Source organism: Podarcis bocagei, assembly GCF_964188305.1.
Source record: "Podarcis bocagei genome assembly, chromosome: 8".
Taxonomy (NCBI): domain Eukaryota; kingdom Metazoa; phylum Chordata; class Lepidosauria; order Squamata; family Lacertidae; genus Podarcis; species Podarcis bocagei.
Genome location: NC_138133.1, coordinates 58,230,867 through 58,248,742, shown reverse-complemented (window position 1 = coordinate 58,248,742; position 17,876 = coordinate 58,230,867). Strand labels below are relative to the sequence as shown.

The 17,876-nt window shown below is 42.0% G+C and overlaps 1 protein-coding gene across 3 annotated transcripts in view; it reads right to left on the bottom strand.

Moving 5' to 3' along the window:
- Positions 1-5,767: 5,767 nt before the first annotated feature.
- Positions 5,768-17,876, bottom strand: part of LOC308592802 (uncharacterized protein C8orf34 homolog) — a 98,652-nt gene continuing 86,543 nt past the window's right edge. Inside the window, exons 13-14 of one of the 3 annotated variants that reach the window (XM_081204660.1) lie at positions 16,564-16,654; positions 5,768-6,774 (exon numbers count right to left, since the gene is read on the bottom strand). In XM_081204660.1, the coding sequence (XP_081060786.1) occupies positions 6,767-6,774; positions 16,564-16,654 (99 nt within the window). In that variant the 3' untranslated portion in view covers positions 5,768-6,766. Of the gene's footprint in view, positions 6,775-16,111; positions 16,655-17,876 lie in introns of those variants that run through there. The other 2 variants (XM_081204659.1, XM_081204661.1) reach the window with 2 other exon arrangements.

Genomic DNA, 17,876 nt, shown 5'->3' with positions numbered 1-17,876 from the left:
CTTGCCTCCATTTCTCGTCCTGAATGCAGTATGCCAGCAAAGCTTTGATGTCAGGAATGGAATCAGATGCAGATCAGCACTAAAGTAATAAGTCACCGATGCCAGTGAAGTTAACTCTTTATTCAAATAAACCAAAATACAGTTCAGGCGTAGTGGTCTCAGCAAGCCTTTCCGGTAGGTTGATGACATAGTTGTGAGGACTAAAGATCCCTGCCTTCTCATCCCTAAGGATCCTCCTCTCCTGGATGTCTCCCACGCAGTCTCAAAACTACATCTGAGCACAACCAACCTCTGTTCTGCTCTTTCCATTTCTATGTGTGTTCTTAGAGACTTGGGCGGGGAGGGAGGAGAGTTGCAGCAGGAGGGGGATTCTTCAGCAGACTCTGGTCTTGGTCACCCTCCCCTCCAGCCTCTGCTTCAGCCTCAGAGTCAATCTGAACTGCTCTCTGCCACAGCCTCTTCCTGTTCACTAAACCCTGTCACCTCCTGCTGCTGACACCGCCTCTTCCCAGTCTGCTGCTTCTCCCTCTGACCACTCGTCACCATCCCACCACCAGTCCCTCAGCTGGTTCTTTCCACCACTCCTCTGCATCCAGCCAGGCCATTTGGATGAGGTGGTTGCTCTGTTATGGCATCTCCCTACCATTACCACAGAGTTGCTCTCTAACAGAGCCAGCACTGTGCAAGTTATACTGGAAGTTGGCCTGCTTTAGCCCTATAGCCAAATTAAACAATTAAAATACTTTAGTAATATTTCATGAAGAGGCTTTTAAACAAGATTTTCTTCATGCTACCAGCCAAAGCATGTTTCAAGCAACATGGGGTCAAAACAAGGCTCCATCTCTTATAAGTCAATATCACGCAATGAGGTTTGAGAACCCAGAGCTCTGTCCTAAAGGACTCCAGAATGATTTAATTACCAGTCCTTTTCATGATCCATCAATATGCCATACTGCAGCATCGCCGGTCTTAGTGAAGCCCCCTGGGAACAAGGTTTACCACTCCGTGTGTGACTGCCATGGATTTTGAACAAAGTAGGGGGTGAGAAGTGCCATATGGTGAATATTAAATGGAGGTTTCTGGGCCATAAATCAAATACAGTGTTTGTTGTCATCGCTAGAGTTATGCAACGGCTTTTTGCAAGGGTCAGAGGCTGCTGCTTGTGTTGTTTCTCCACTGGCCTGAATCATCAGCTCATTTCTCAGCCTCTCATACAAAAATGCAAAGGGGAAAAAAATCAATGGTAGAGAATGTCAGATGAATGATTTTATCATGCTACTTGTCTGCAAAATCCACTGTCATCCCATATGGACCCTTTCAAGATTTCTTTCAAAAGCCTTAGGACTGGCCAAAATTCTAGACAAAGTATTTACTCAGCAGAGAAAACTGTTTATTTCAATTAATGTTCTTGCATGAACACTACTGAATTGCATAAGGCCATCCTCATCAGAAATGCATGGTTCGTCCCTCAGATCTGCTGCTTGCCCCCAACTCCACTCCACCCCACTTTTCAGCTTAAGCATGTATGTCAATGTTGGGAGACATTTGGGCTCTGTGGGCAAGATCCTTATCAGGCAACACATGAAACTGCACCAGTGGACGGGCCTTGCTCCAGAAAATTCAAAATGAATAATCTATGTATATTTATCCACCTATCAAATATATACACATGCACGGACACACACTAAACATCTATGAACCACTTACTTGGAAGTCAATTGTATTCTTTCAGAATAAGCAGCCTGTGAACTGCAAGTCAGTATAATCTTATATGCTGAGCATACATATTATTGTCTTTTAGCAGGGTGAAGTATTTGCAGGGTCCATCTTTTCTTGATTTTTTTTTTAAAATGATGTGATGGGAATTCTTTTTCTCTCTTTTCTACAGTTATCCCTCAATTATTCCACCCACACAGAGCAGCTAATGGCTGAATCCTTCCGGTGTAGATTTTACGGCATCACCTTTGAGGTCCTTTGGGGTCTTAAAAGTCTTGTTACACAATGGATTTAGAGGAACTGTTTGCAACAGGAACTGATCAGGTCTACCACAAAAACCTCATTACTTGAAAGCTTTCAAAAGGGTGACACATCTTGTAATAAAATGTGGAAATGAGCTACCTTTGCATGAACCTGCCAAAAAGCAATTACATGCTTGCATTACCACAATTAAGCATTTATCTTATCCTCTAATTGCAGATAAATGCTCCAAACCAAACTTATGACCAAAAAATGGGAAGGAAACGTTCTAAAATGTGAGGTGTGCTAGCGGTCCCGATCTTCTGTGATTTGCTTGGATATTTGGTATTCGTTATGTACATGAATAATTTGGTGGTTCGAGAACAGACGAGATATTTAAGCAAAGACATATTTTTGGATTTGGGGGTCAACTCATCCAGCTCAACCATTAAGCATAGTGAAGATCCACCCACCCATGAAAAGGCATATTTCCTCACACACACAAGAAAAGTATTTGGAACAGCACTCAGGGCCAAGTTAGGATGAAAGAAAGTAATTACTATATTAACTTTCTCTCCACTATATCGAGTGCTTCCCCCCAATTAATATTTGTGTTACAATGCACACGGAGGGTAGTCATGTGTGTTTACCCAATGTATGTTGAGCTGCCTTCCATGAGATGCCCTGAGAATTTGTGATGTATGTGGCAGTGAAGGAATGCAGCACATAAGGAGTTGTCTTCTTTGACCTGTAATGGGAGTACACACTTTTAAAGTTTCACATGTGATTTCACAGAAAGCACTTGTTTACACAAGCTGCTTCTGTGCTTGACTTTAACACAATGACTAATCGGGGGAATAGGGTTGCCGCATGTCTCATGGATCATAATTCAGACATTAGCATCCCTACTGAGGCATCTGTGGGGCTATATGACAGGATATAAACCCCCCCCCCCAATAGAGGAACACTAGTATCTATCTATTATTATTATTAGTAGTAGTAGTATTAGCATTAGTATTAAAATTTGTATTCCACCCTATACCCGTAGATTTCAGGGCGGTTCACAACAATTAGATCCCTGCTGGATCAGACAAAGCAACCATAGTCTATCATCCTGTTCTTACCATGGCCAACCAACTGCATTTCCCACTTATGGTCCACAGAAACTGGTATCCAGAAGCATATTACACGTAGATTGCAACCACATTACAATGCTTACATTTGCTTTAACTGTTTCTGATTAATAATAAATTATTATTATTATTATTATTATTATTATTATTATTATTATTAATTTATTTATACCCCACCCATCTGGCTGCGTTTCCCCAGCCACTCTGGGCAGCTCCCAACAGAATATTAAAAACACAATAAAACATCAGACATTAAAAACTTCCTTAAACAGGGCTGCCTTCAGGTGTCTTCTAAAAGTCGGATAGTTCTTTATTTCCTTGACATCGGATGGGAGGGCGTTCCACAGGGCGGGCACCGCTACCGAGAAGGCCCTCTGCCTGGTTCCATGTGACCTCACTTCAGGGAACCGCAGTGAGGGAACCACCAGAAGGCCCTTGGAGCTGGACTTCAGAACGGTGGGGGTGGAGACGCTCCTTCAGGTATACTGGAGGAATATATTTGGAGTTGTAAATTGTTGTAACCCTCCCTAGGACCTGATGAAAGGCAGGAATTTAATTAATTAATTTGTTGTTGTTGCTGTTGTGCTGGAAACTGATATACAGGGTGAACCTATTTTTCTACCATATAACACACCTGTCCCGTTAACCTGGGCTGGATAACAGAAGGAAAGAACGTGGCCTTAAAGGAGCTGTGTGAAATGGCCCAAGGCATGCAAAGCTTTCCCCAAATGGATAGTAATTGCTCCTTCAACCGCTTGAGACCAGAAAGATATAGGGTGGTATCCAATTAATATACCTACCATAGTACTGTTTGTGAATTTTAATGGGTCTAATAGAATATACTGTTCTATTATTAAGTATAGCTCCACATGTATTAAAAAAAACCAGGACAAGAGACAATGCCTCGCTGCTTTACCACTTAATGAAAAAAATACATGATATATGGACCTTAGTTCTTGCTATAATCTGCTTTGGGAAGGAAAATTACATCACCCTCCGAATAACCCTAAACCGTGAATAGGAAATTATGGCTGAGACTGATGCTAATATATTTCCCAAAGTACTTATATGTTCAGATGCTCCAGGCAATTCCCTCAGCTGTTTTCAACAACAAGACAAGGGTGAGGGAAGGGGATTTAAATTAGATGAGCTGTTTGTCCAGCTGCACTCCTATCGCAGATAACCATGCTCTGGATACTATAAAGCGGCGTCACTAAAGGGAATAGCAACAAGGAACGGCTCTGGAATTTGAGCAAAGGGCCTATACCTGTTAAAACTGAAATTGTGAGCACTTAGGTGTTGGATTACACACATCAACAGGAAGAGAATGATGACCGCAGGCACTTTGGGAGAGATCTGGCGTGTGTGTATACCAGGCCCCGAGGAGCATTCTTTGGCAACGTTTTGAAATTAACTCATGAATTCCTCATGTACTCTAGATGCAGTTGTGATGACTGAAGGGAAGAGGCATGATAAGACATTTACCTTATCCGTCATTCCTTTTAATATGTGATAGGTACACATTTTAAAACAAGCATCCTAGAAACTAGAGGAAATTATCACCTGCTGTCATTCAGGGTGATTAGGAATGTCATCCTTTTCCATTATAACCTGCAAGGGTGACTTGACATACACAATGTCTTCCTTTTCCTTAAGGGTAAGGCTGAGTGACATAGAGGCCGTATGTGGTTTCAGAAGTATTTTGTGTAGTCTTTGACTTCCTCTTAGGATCATTGTTTTCGTGTTTCTAGCCCCTGTGGTTGCAGAAATCCATTTACCTGAGAATCAAAAACAAACAAGCAAATAGAAAGGTGGCCAAATTCAAGGTGTCCTTGAAAGAAGCATTACATACTATGAGACAGGCATCCAGCTCTCAGTGGAAAAGCTGTAAGAAAGATCAAAAGAAGATCAAAACCCTCCTTTCGGTTTCCTTAGGCAGCTCAGGGGAGGCTTGGGAGCTGTGGGCGGGCGCTGTGCCATTGCCCTGCGCTCCCAGGCTGCTTCCTGGGAGGGAAGGGAGCCATAAGGTCGTGAATATAAGCCATACTTTAACTTTCCACAGTCAAAATTTGGAAAAATTGAGGCTTATATTTGGGCCAATACGGTACATCCATTGGCATCAGTAAAAATGTGGAAAGGTCAAGAGTGCAGCAGGAAGCATCTTAATGATCTGGAAAGGCGTTACTGTCTCTACCAGTATACAGTATTGTATTTTTTAAAAGCCATAAAGCCCATTTACAATGCAATCCCCAAGGAAACTCACCCGGTGCCCATATTGCTATACTTTTTTCATCCTCAAGAACATTTTTTAATTCACTCAGGCATTTTAAATTTAGTTGCCTGCTATCAATGTATCTCAATATTTTATCTGCTGCTGGTAGTTTGGTTGCAATCGGTTGCATTGTATGCTTGTCCTAGGTAGTTAATGTGCCTTCAGATGTTGTGGGCTACAATTCGCATAAGCCTCAGCCGGCATGACCAACAACCAGGAATTATGGGAGTTGCAGTCCAATGACATGGGGGGGGCGCACCATGTTGGCTACCCCTAATTTATGCTGTTGTAAACCACCTTGGAATCTAGATAAAATAAATATGTTTTGTTTGAATTGCTCTCTCCATGATTACTAGCTCTCAGAATGAAAACAGAAATGAAACAAAAAGCTCATATTCTCAGTATATTTGTGATAGGAATTTCATTTTATTTCTTCAATAATCTGACAATGTATATCTATTGTAACAGCAGGCAACTTTATTATGTGGTTATGGCTGAGAAACAGAAGGCACTAAACCAAACCCATGCTTAACAGAATAAATAGCTTAAATTAATGCACCAAATGCAGTCATTCTGACAGCTCTTTCATTTGAAATCTTCGCAGAAATGTCATACCCAGATCCAGAATAGTCAACGTGTTTCACACACATACACATATAGTCAAATGCTTAAGCCATTTAGGATATGAGTAAAGAATATCATTTAATAAACTAGTATATTTCATTTGTGCATGCTGCATTCCACATTATTTCACTTAGTAGTCTCTTTATTTTGTAAAAGATTTAATTAGAACTCAGTAAAAGCAATGTGAAACTGCTGATTCTTAATAGTTAGGCTTGTGTGAGTACACATGCACACAAACACATGTAAAAATACACACACGTGCCCCACACCCCATTCATTCCTTTCTATTGTCTCAGCAAATTTCTACCGTGGTTATGAGTGAAAAGCCAACCATCCGTGACATTTGAATGTTATATATACATATCGGCAGATGTGGCTAAATACTTTAAAAGTTTATTGATTTAAAAATGAGGAAAGTTTAGAAAAATATAAGGAGTAGAAAACCTTAGTCAAGTTATATGCATAAAATCTTTTAAGGAAAACTTTCTTTTCATCAGGCAAAGTTTTATATATCAAATTAAGAGGGGTATAAATAAAATACATTATATTATGGACTATGTATTAAAAAGTGACTGTTAACCATCTTTACCTAAGGCCATTGTCCAATAAGATAGATGTGAGGTTAGTGCATTTTAGCATACACACATTAAAATAATTCCACTTACGTTCTGTTGAATTTATAAAAATAAGCTTTTATTATACACAATCAGTGAAAAGAACTTTTCACTTGCAGGTTATATAATTATGAGAAACCATTCTTTATTACTTCCACCGATTTTGTTCACAAACCTGGAAGACAATAAAAGAAAGAATAGTTAGAAACCACATACCTGAAAAGAATCATGAGAAAATTAATGTGAGCATCTTTTGTAAGGGTATTCTTACTGGTAATGAGTAGTGAGAACATGAAATACATAAATGTAGCTTAAATGAAGTTACACACAGTGATAAGGGATTATTGCCACTTTAAGAAATGTATTGCACAGGAAGATGTTTCAACCCTGATCAATAACTCTCATGATAAAGCAAGGATATTCATGGCCGGAACCTGGACAGTATGGAAGTCAGGTCAAATTTGCATGTGGCAGGAACAAGCAATCCTTATGTGCTTGTTTAAATCTAAAGTAAACAGAAGTTTATGTTTTAAGGATTAGAACAGGAATAGGGCAATTGTGGCTCTTCAGATGATGATGAATTTCAACTCCCATCAGCCCTAGCCAGCACAGCTAGTCATGAGGGAGTTTATGTTTGATTATTATTATTAAAATTTCTATACTGACCTTCATTTGAGGATCACAGGGCAGTTTGCAATATAAAAACAAATACAATACAAAAACAGTAACTCTTCTCTCACACACTTAAGCAGGCCATATTTTGTTTAATTAGCCAAAGACCTGGGAGAAGAGGGCAAGATGTTTTCCACCCTGGGCTTGAAGGCTGAGTGGGCATATGTGCCAGTGAGGGTGGTTTTATATGTTATGGAAAGAGTGACTACAAACCCAATGATGGATAGAAGGAAGATGGGCATGATTTGTCGTTCAATATTCACTTGTTGACTGCCATGCTATTTCAAGTGCCAAAGTTAACAAAACAATTTTAAAAGTAAGAACGTATGAACAGTGCAGGTTTACTGAAAACTGGCATCTCGTTTGGCTTTGTATTTCTGACACAATCACTTTTATTAAGACTAAGACTTCAAAAATGAGTGATGCAATAATCACTATGTTTTAGACTTATCTCTGCATATTCCTTTTCTGTTGAGTTTATAAATGAGGTTCACAAATGATTTAAAATTTCACAGTATACAGGAAAGTGTAATCTCTCCTGAATGCTCGGAATACCATTGTGAATGTTTATTTGAATGTAAGAGAGTCCTTTTAAGTCTAAATGACAAGTTAAACATTTATATCCAGTATGGTTTATCTTGGCATTTCCTATGAAGGATATTCAGTGTTGGAATCAGGATAAATTAGGAATCCCCCTATCATAGCTCTAAAATGGAAAGTCTTGTTTGCATTCACAATTTCACTGCACATTTAGATAAAATAGTTCAGTTAATTTGCTTTTAGCTATGTTTGTTTAAATGGAAAAGCACTTATCACCTAACTTTTTATTGCATAGGTTACCAAAACTGAATGATTACACTGCTTATTTGGAGAGCTTGGCAGTTACAATACCAATGTTGAATGGCCCCAAACCTGAAAACATACCTTTAACAACTTCTATGTTCAGGTTATGCTGACAGTTTGTACAGTCCTGCTAAGAAAACCACCCTGTTCTTGAAAAGTCTGCAGCTGTGATTTCTCCCTTTCACAAATGCCATTTATTTCACAGCGGAGCTAAAACTTACAGTTCCACTCCCTCCCCAAATAAATACAAATAAAATAATTGCAACTCAGAATACTTTTTAGGCAATTTTGTGAACTTTTGCAACAATGTCTATTTATTTACTTTGTCTTCCACTCTTCCCTCAATGATAAAACTGCATAGCCAATCTGATTTGTTATGTCGCATTGCTAAGCAATCTCATTCACATATTTTCCCTCATTGTGTAGTATCAGCCAATTGACAAACGCAGGAAGGAGGAAGCAGAGGGAAGGGAATGACACCAAAGAAGCAACAGCAATTGCAATGCAGAGTATTTAAGGCATCTCTAATTCCACCTCACTTGTTTTCATAAGTAACGCAAAAAAGTTTATCACAACAAATCATGACAATTACATGATGGAAACAATTTGCGGTTTATGGCTGTATTTCAAGCATTAAAATCTTAAGGACCAATTAACATGATACTTTGTACATGCCAAGATTCATGTTCTTGTTTTCACTGCAATAAGTTTGTGGTGAAACAATACTTTGATGGCTTCAAAATGAGTAGGTCAGCCACTGGCCCTTAATGAGTTGAATCAAGGGACATTTGTGTGCACGTGTCAGAAATGAGAAGAGGTCAATTTTCAGGTGGAGATGTAGTATTCATCATTTTATCACATGCCCATTCCAATGGGCCAACCTACATCTCAATATGCACAAAGGTCCTTAATCAAAACACACCTGAAGTCCATATGTATCTGTCTACTGACAAGGACAAGAAATGATGTCCTCAATGAACAGAGTAAAAAAAAACCCAACCCTAAATTTGGTATATCCACACTAATTCAGTTTAACTTAAATTTCCTGACTTAAATTTGTAGTACACAAAAGGGTCCACAGCTCTGAATTTCATACTAAAATAACAATAAATTTTTGAAATGCCAGCCTGGTTCATGCTATATGATCTGTGGTCCTCATTCTGGCAGGAATCCCAGAATTAGGTATGCAAAAATACACCCCTGCTAATTATAACAAATAAATGAATCTGAATCTGAAAACTCTGAATTCTTTTGAGCAAAAGCTTTCTGGTTTACATATCACGCTCATTTGATAAACCTTTCTATTTTGTTTTCCCAATGATGCAGATGGTGTTTTAGACTTCTCTGTGAAACACTGAACAAAACGAATACTGAATTATTTAAACTGGTAAAAAAGTAGGATTTTCAGTTCCACTTGTTCCATTCAAAGCTTCCTATCATTGGACCATACACACTGACCTGGGAGCAGTGCTTTTTTTGTGGGGGGTACTCAAGGATACACAGTACCAGCACCTCTTTTTTGTTGTAAGTTCCTTCAAACTTAATGGGGTATACTTCTAATGAGATATGCATCAGATTGCGCACAGTAAATTTCCCAGTACAACTTTCATTAAATAATGCTGTGATAAATGAAGTTCTTTCATCTCAGCTGGTCAGATGATTAAAAACTATCTATAAAAAGCATTAGACTACTGTGATACTCTCTTTCCAAATACCTGTGCAGCTGGTGTAATTTTCTTTCACTGTCCAAAATTAGCTTTACACCTGGGCAGTTATTATCTTGAAGAAGTTGAAGAATGTAGTAAATATTAGCTGCATGTAATTTATTAAAAGCTGCGTCAAAGGACACCTGTTGTTGTTGTGAAGATTAATTCTACAGCTCTTCTGCTCACAGTCATAAATTATGAAGTTTCATTCCTCTTGGCACTAAATCAAGCACAGAGTGTCCATGAAGATTTCTAATGCATTAACTTTCCTCACAAACACCCAAATTAAATTAGGCTGGTCTTTACATGGTTGGGCCTTTTACCTGCACTGCGCACTGGGAATTGGCACTGTAAACGATGCCAGGCCTTTTACTGGCTCTCCGCTTTACAGACATTTCAACACCTGGGTGTTGGCAGCCTGTTGGCAGCCTGCATTTTCCAGGAGTTGCCCTTCGCTTGTGAGATTGGCTACAGCAACTACATTCCAAAACCAGATGGTTGCCATTACCCCATATAATTATTTTTTAAAGACTTATTCCTTTAACCAATTTACCAGTCTCAGATGTCACATACAGTACAATATTGCTTAGATCAAACATTTTTGTTCTCCTCCAATGGTTAAAATAGTACAAAGAACAACCTACTTCATGCAGCAAAAGATAGGTAACTATGAAAGTTGATATATGGGTTTAAATCAAGATGCTAGTCTGTTGCGCCCTTAGAATATCTGCAAGAAGGTAGCCATTATTTTAATTACAGAGTTTTGACACCTCTCTGCCTTGCATGTTACAGGTTCAAGCTAAAGTAAACAGTTTTTACTCATGAAAGCAAAAAGCAGATTTTTAAGTTACAACTCAGTGGGCTGAACTAATTTAGTAACATGGTGTTGGTAGTTGCGTTAGTAACATGAATGCTAGTTCTCTCTCAAAAGCCGAAATTAATTTGTTGCCTTATTATTGTCTCTATTTGACTTTAACATCTGTTAATATAACATGTATATTTATTCCAAGAATTCACAATGAAACAAATAAGAATTTTAGATACATACTGAGCAACAAAATGAGCTGATGCAAAATTGTAATTCCTAGATGTGAAAATTAAAAGGTTCAGGAGATTTTCCTTTATTTTAAACTAAATCTAAAATAAAATCTAGACCAGTTTCACGTGGCTTTTCTTCCAGACATGTCCAGTGACTACAGGAATACCATATGGTGATATCTGGGGATGGGTGTTAGCTTCACAAAACTATAGGAATTCATTCTTCTCAGGTGGTGGTTGACAGTGCCTGCCTGCCAGTAATGTGGTTATGAAGTAATTTTAATCTGTTCTGATACTTTAACTTTTCAATGTTCTAAAGTAAGGTTGTAGTTTTTGTGATTTTATTATCTTATTTTTTTGTAAACCACTTAGAGGTTTCTACAATCAAGCTACAATTATTGATGAAATAAACTGATTTATGGAATTGGTTTCCACTCCCCCTGCAGCCCTGCACACTTCACAAATCTGCTCTGAATTTTGGGGCTTGTGCTAGGCTACAGAGAAGAGAAAAAAAGGGAAGTCCTGCTGGGTAAACTGATGGTTGATAAATAGATAGACAGATCGGCAAACAAACAAAGAAGAGAAGAAGATTTTGGATTTGATAGATCACTTTATCACTACCCTAAAGAGTCTCAAAGCGGCTAATTTTCTCCTTTCTCTTCCTCCCCCACAACAAACACTCTGTGAGGTGAGTGGGGCTGAGAGACTTCAAAGAAGTGTGAGCGGCCCAAGGTCACCCAGCAACTGCAAGTGAAGGAGCAGAGACACAAACCCGGTTCACCAGATTACGAGACTACCGCTCTTAACCACTACACCACATTGGCCCCCACATTTTGTACCCCGTCTATCTGACTGGGTTGCTCCATCCACTCTCAGCAGCTAACTACCTAGTGATGATCCAAATGGTGTGAAATCAACCCTGGAAAGAAAATGTACATCTGTGGCATGTATTCTAATATAGAGATTATTCTAACTGTAGGCTGGATTGAAAGGTTCCTTTGATTTCAGAGGAAAACTTTCTCCATCAGGAAGTAGTTTGACCTAACTTAATGTCTGAAATGTACAGCATGACATTCTGAAATGATGTGAACATGCAAGTCCTAACAGATCACACATGTAAATGTTCTATGGATAGTTCTGTGAGTCGAATAGGACTCTATCTAATGTAGTAATCCATTGCACATCTCATAAAAGTAACAATGGAAACTCATTTCCAGGTAACTTCATTGTGTATGGACTCAAATAGCACTTTGTGAGCATCAGATTTTGGGTCTGACCTGGCCTCTTGGGCAACATGTACATGAAGGGCAAAATAACTCACCATCAGAAATAAGGTAAATATTATTTAGAGCTTGATGTTCTAAATTTACAAGTTACGATTAAAAAAATATATATTGTGGTTGTCATATTGATGTAAACAAGTAACAGCTCAAAATGGTTTTCCTCCCAAATGGTTTCCCAAAATAGGCGTCCTATTGGAAAGACCCAGTTCTCTGACTGCATGTTCTGGAAGTTGGGCAATAGGGGCAGTACAGGATTCCTATTGGTGTACCGAACTCCCCGCTGCACCAAGGATTCCCTGCCCGAGCTGCTTCAGGTCGTGGCGGATGTCCTCCTGGAGACACCTAGTTTGGTTGTCCTAGGGGATTTTAACATCCATGCCGACACGACCTTACAAGGGGCCGCTCGGGACTTCGTGGAAAGCATGGCCTCCATGGGGCTGTCCCTGAATAAGACTGGCCCAACTCATAGCCATGGGCATGCCTTAGACCTGGTATTCACCTCTAGTGATGTGGGTGATCTGACACTAAGTAGAAGTAAAACAAAAGAAGTGCCATGGTCAGATCACTTCCTGGTGCAAATGGACTTCTCTGCGACCCTTCCCCTCTGCAGGGAGGCGGGACCGATTCAGATGGTCCTCCCCCGCCACTTAATGGATCCAAATGGTTTCCAGAGAGTGGTAGGGGATGTTTTATCCCATGTTGATGGCCTTTCAGCTGATTCCCTGGTGGCCCGCTGGAATGTGGAGTTAACGAGGGCTATTGACTGTTTGGCTCCAAAGCGCCCTCTCCGATTGCATGGAGCCCGGACAGCCCCGTGGTTTTCCACGGATCTGAGGGCAATGAAACAATCGTTGAGACGGCTAGAGCGCCGGTGGCGGATAACCCATTCTGAATCTGACCGGACACGGGTTAGAGCTCAATGTCGAGCCTACCAAGTGGCGATAGCGACGGCGAAGAAGACTTTCTTCACTGCCTCTATTGCATCTGCGGAAAACAGCAGCAGGAGACTCTTTCAGGTGGTTCGCAATTTAGCGGAACCACCTGCTCCATCAGGGCCTAGTAGGGGCCACATGATCTCCTGCAATGACTTTGCAAAGTTTTTTGCAGATAAAGTCGCTCAGATTCGAGAAGAGGTAGACTCCACCGTGGGAGCAGGGCCGGGGCGGGAGAGTGCTAGAGTCCTGTCTAGTCAAGTTGTGTGGGATCAATTCCAATCTGTTACCCCCGAGGATGTGGACAGGCTGCTTGGACGAGTGAAACCAACCACTTGTCTCCTTGATCCTTGCCCATCCTGGCTTATAAAAGCTAGCCGGGAAGGACTGGATGATGGGCTTCGTGGGGTGGTGAATGCTTCCCTCTGTGAGGGAGCCTTCCCAGACTCGCTGAAAGAGGTGGTTATTAAACCGCTTCTTAAAAAACCATCTTTAGATGCAGCCACGATAGCCAACTATCGCCCAGTCTCAAATCTTCCATTCTTGGGCAAGGTGATTGAGCGAGTGGTTGCTGAACAACTCCAGGCACGCCTGGAAGAAGCGGACCATTTGGATCCCTTCCAGTCGGGATTCAGGCCTCATCATGGGACTGAAACTGCCTTGGTCGCACTGGTTGATGATCTTCGGCGGGCTAGAGACAAAGGTGAGAGCTGTTTCCTAGTTCTGCTGGATCTCTTAGCGGCGTTTGATACCATCGACCATAACATCCTTCTGGACCGTCTTGAGGGGCTGGGAGCTGGGGGCACTGTTATACAGTGGTTCCGCTCCTTCCTCCTGGGCCGTGTTCAGAAAGTGGTGGTGGGGGATGAGTGTTCAGACCCCTGGGCGCTCACTTGTGGGGTGCCTCAGGGTTCTGTCCTCTCCCCCATGCTTTTCAACATCTACATGAAGCCGCTGGGAGAGATCATCAGGGGATTTGGGCTGGGTGTTCATCAGTATGCGGATGATACCAAGCTCTACCTCTCTTTCAAATCAGAACCAGTGAAGGCAGTGAAGGTCCTGTGTGAGTGCCTGGAGGCGGTTGGAGGTTGGATGGCAGCTAACAGATTGAGGTTGAATCCTGACAAGACAGAAGTACTGTTTTGGGGGACAGGAGGCGGGCAGGTGTGGAGGATTCCCTGGTCCTGAATGGGGTAACTGTGTCCCTGAAGGACCAGGTGCGCAGCCTGGGAGTCATTTTGGACTCACAGCTGTCCATGGAGGCACAGGTCAAATCTGTATCCAGGGCAGCTGTTTACCAGCTCCATCTGGTACGCAGGCTGAGACCCTATCTGCCTGCGGACTGCCTCGCCAGAGTGGTGCATGCTCTGGTTATCTCCCGCTTGGATTACTGCAATGCGCTCTACGTGGGGCTACCTTTGAAGGTGACCCGGAAACTACAACTAATCCAGAACGCGGCAGCTAGACTGGTGACTGGGAGCGGCCGCAGAGACCACATAACACCGGTCTTGAAAGACCTACATTGGCTCCCAGTACATTTCCGAGCACAATTCAAAGTGTTGGTGCTGACCTTTAAAGCCCTAAACGGCCTTGGTCCAGTATATCTGAAGGAGCGTCTCCACCCCCATCGTTCTACCCGGACACTGAGGTCCAGCACCGAGGGCCTTCTGGCAGTTCCCTCACTGCGAGAAGCCAAGTTACAGGGAACCAGGCAGAGGGCCTTCTTGGTAGTGGCGCCTTCCCTATGGAACACCCTCCCACCAGATGTCAAAGAGAACAACAGCTACCAGGTTTTTAGAAGACATGTGAAGGCAGCCCTGTTTCGGGAAGCTTTTAATGTTTGATGTATTATAGTATTTTAATATTCTTTTGGAAGCCGCCCAGAGTGGCTGGGGAAGCCTAGCCAGATGGGCGGGGTATAAATAATAAATTATTATTATTATTATGATTATCAATTTCTCCACAAGTCTGATTTTTCTTACTTCAATATGTCTTGTTTAAATGGTTTCAGTTCTACTCACAAGGTGCTACTCACAAGCACCTGGTTAAACAGCCTGCTACAGTGTAGCCATAAAATCTAAAATAGTTTAGGAAATGACACACATTTTCACCCTGGCAGATTACAAACTACAGTGGTGCCTCGCAAGACGAAATTAATTCGTTCCGCAAGTCTCTTCGTCTTGCGGTTTTTTCGTCTTGCGATGCACGGTTTCCCATAGGAATGCATTGAAAATCAATTAATGCGTTCCTAGGGAAACCGCCTTCAGACCAGGTCCGGGGACAGTCTGTCCCCGGACCTCTTCTGAAGGCTGGGGGGGGGGACAAGGGCTTTTCTTCCCACCCCCAGCATTTTAAAAAACCCCGGGACAGCGGAGGACTTCTCCGCTGTCCGGGCGATCTTAAAATGCTGGCGGGCGGCATTTTAAAATCGCCCGGGACAGCGGAGGACTTCTCCGCTGTCCGGGGCGATTTAAAAGCCCCTGGGAAGGCAGGCAGGGGGGACAAAGACTTCCGCCCCCCACCCGCCTTCAGAAGGTGTTCTCGCCCCCCCCCCCGCCCGGCTTCGGAGCACCAGGAGAAGCGATCTCCCCGCAGCCCCTTGCTTCAAAAGAGATCCGGGGGCAGCGGGAAGTGCTTCCCGCTGCCCCCGGACCTCTTTTGAAGCAAGGGGCGGTGGGGAGAAGCGATCTCCCCGCAGCCGCTTGCTTCAAAAGAGGTCCGGGACCTCTTTTGAAGCAAGCGGCTGCGGAGAGAAGCGATCTCCCCGCAGCCGCTTGCTTCAAAAGAGGTCCGGGGGCAGCGGGAAGCGCTTCCCGCTGCCCCCGGACCTCTTTTGAAGCAAGGGGCGGTGGGGAGAAGCGATCTCCCCGCCGCCCCTTGCTTCAAAAGAGAAGACCCGCTGTCCCCGGGGCAAGCTTTGTTTTGCGAAGCAAGCCCATAGGGAAATTCGTCTTGCGAGGCAACTCGAAAACGAAAAAACCTTTCGTTTTGCGAGTTTTTCGTCTCGCGAGGCGTTCATCTTGCGGGGTACCACTGTACTGTGATTTTTTTAAAAAGCAACTGTCAGAGCAATTCACATTTCCAGCAAGATTATTTATGTTTACTTGCCACCATATATAATTTGTTGTAGCCTCAGCACATGGAGGGAAACTAGCAGACACTACCACAACACTCATTCAACAGAGATTTTGGCTTGGCACAACTTTTTTTATCCCGGGTCTCTGCATGTAGCACACACTGATAAGAGATGACTTAACATGTTAAGGTTTGTAGTATGGTAAGCAGGGAGGATAACCTACACGAACTTTCAGCCCTACAGTAATATAGCTGAGCTCCCATCAATAAAATCCACCATTCTTCACTCCTGTAGGCAAATAAAAACTAAACCTGTCAGAAATAAAAAGTAATTTGCAGAGGACATATTTTGTGAAAATATGCTGCCTACTCCAAGCTGCCAACAATTTATATCAAACAAGGAACAACCTCTTACGTTTATCTAGATCTGCCTCCACTCCTTCGCTTTCGTTATCGCTTGGTAAAATCCAAGGCTGGTGAGCAAGTTGAAGTTGTAAGAATTCATCCTGTAACAAAAATAACGGATGGAGCAGGTATAAGAATTAGGGCTGCAATGTTTCTTTCAATTATACACAAACAGATAAAAAAAATTAAAGTCCTTCAAGAAAATTCAAAAAGTCCTCCTGATTAATTGGGTATAATTTTAGAAGGGGTCTCTTTCTGCCCTTTCTGTGTTGTACTTGTCAATCCCAGGAGTTATGTGCTAGAATAGAGGCTCAGAGCTGAGTGTGCTGTAAGCACTGTGAGTTCTAGGCTCCTTGGAAGAGTCAACTTCACAAGGAAAAAAGCTGATGGCTTCAGTCCCCAAACCAAGGCCTAGACATCATACTACTTCTTCCAAGGAAGCTGGAAAGTTGCAATTCTGTGGATTTTCTTGGGAAGAGGTTCTATTGAAGTCAGCGAAGTTAACAAATAGCCAGAAACCGATGATTTTATGCACATGCAAATTTAACCAATCCCAAACTCAGTTGATTAATCTATGATTTCTTTAATCGTGTGACAATTCTAGCAAAACTGACAAATAGAAGGATTGTCTCTGTGTAGAAAAGTAGCAAATAAATGAATCTTGATATACAATGAACAGATGTAAGCTGTAATAAAATCCAGACTTCTTGCAGCAAAATAACCCCCTATTTTTAAATTGCTTGCAGATCAGGGAGGACATGATTTCACACAGGGAGGCATTGATGTAATTTTAACACAGGATTCATAGGAGAATGGCTTCCTGGACACTTTTGTTTGGAAGTATGTTGTTTGGGCTGCTGTTGCTGTGCTGGGAATTAGGCAGCAAGTGAAACCCAGTACATAAGAAAGTTTATTGTGCTGAATAAATATTTGGTCAATAAAAAAGGGTAGTGATGTTTTGAGACTGACAAGGTTCTTCTTTGGAGAAGCCACAAGACAGAGGGTCAGGGTGATCTGCATTTGAAAAGGCAAAGGGCCTTTGTCACATAGCAGTTTCTTTTGTAGTTGTGCATTTACTTTTTCTTGCACAAATAACCAGCACAGGAAGTCCTGAGCCAGTAAAGCGAGATGAGCGCCGCAACCCCAGAGTCGGTCACGACTGGACCTAATGGTCAGGGGTCCCTTTACCTTTAACCCACTGTAGAAAAGCTGTTTATAAAGCATCTTGTTGGGAAGGGCCATACAGTCTGACAGTCTCCCTGTCCCTCCCAAACATCAAGATAAGAGCTATTGCAGACTCCAAGAAATACTGTCCCAAAGAGA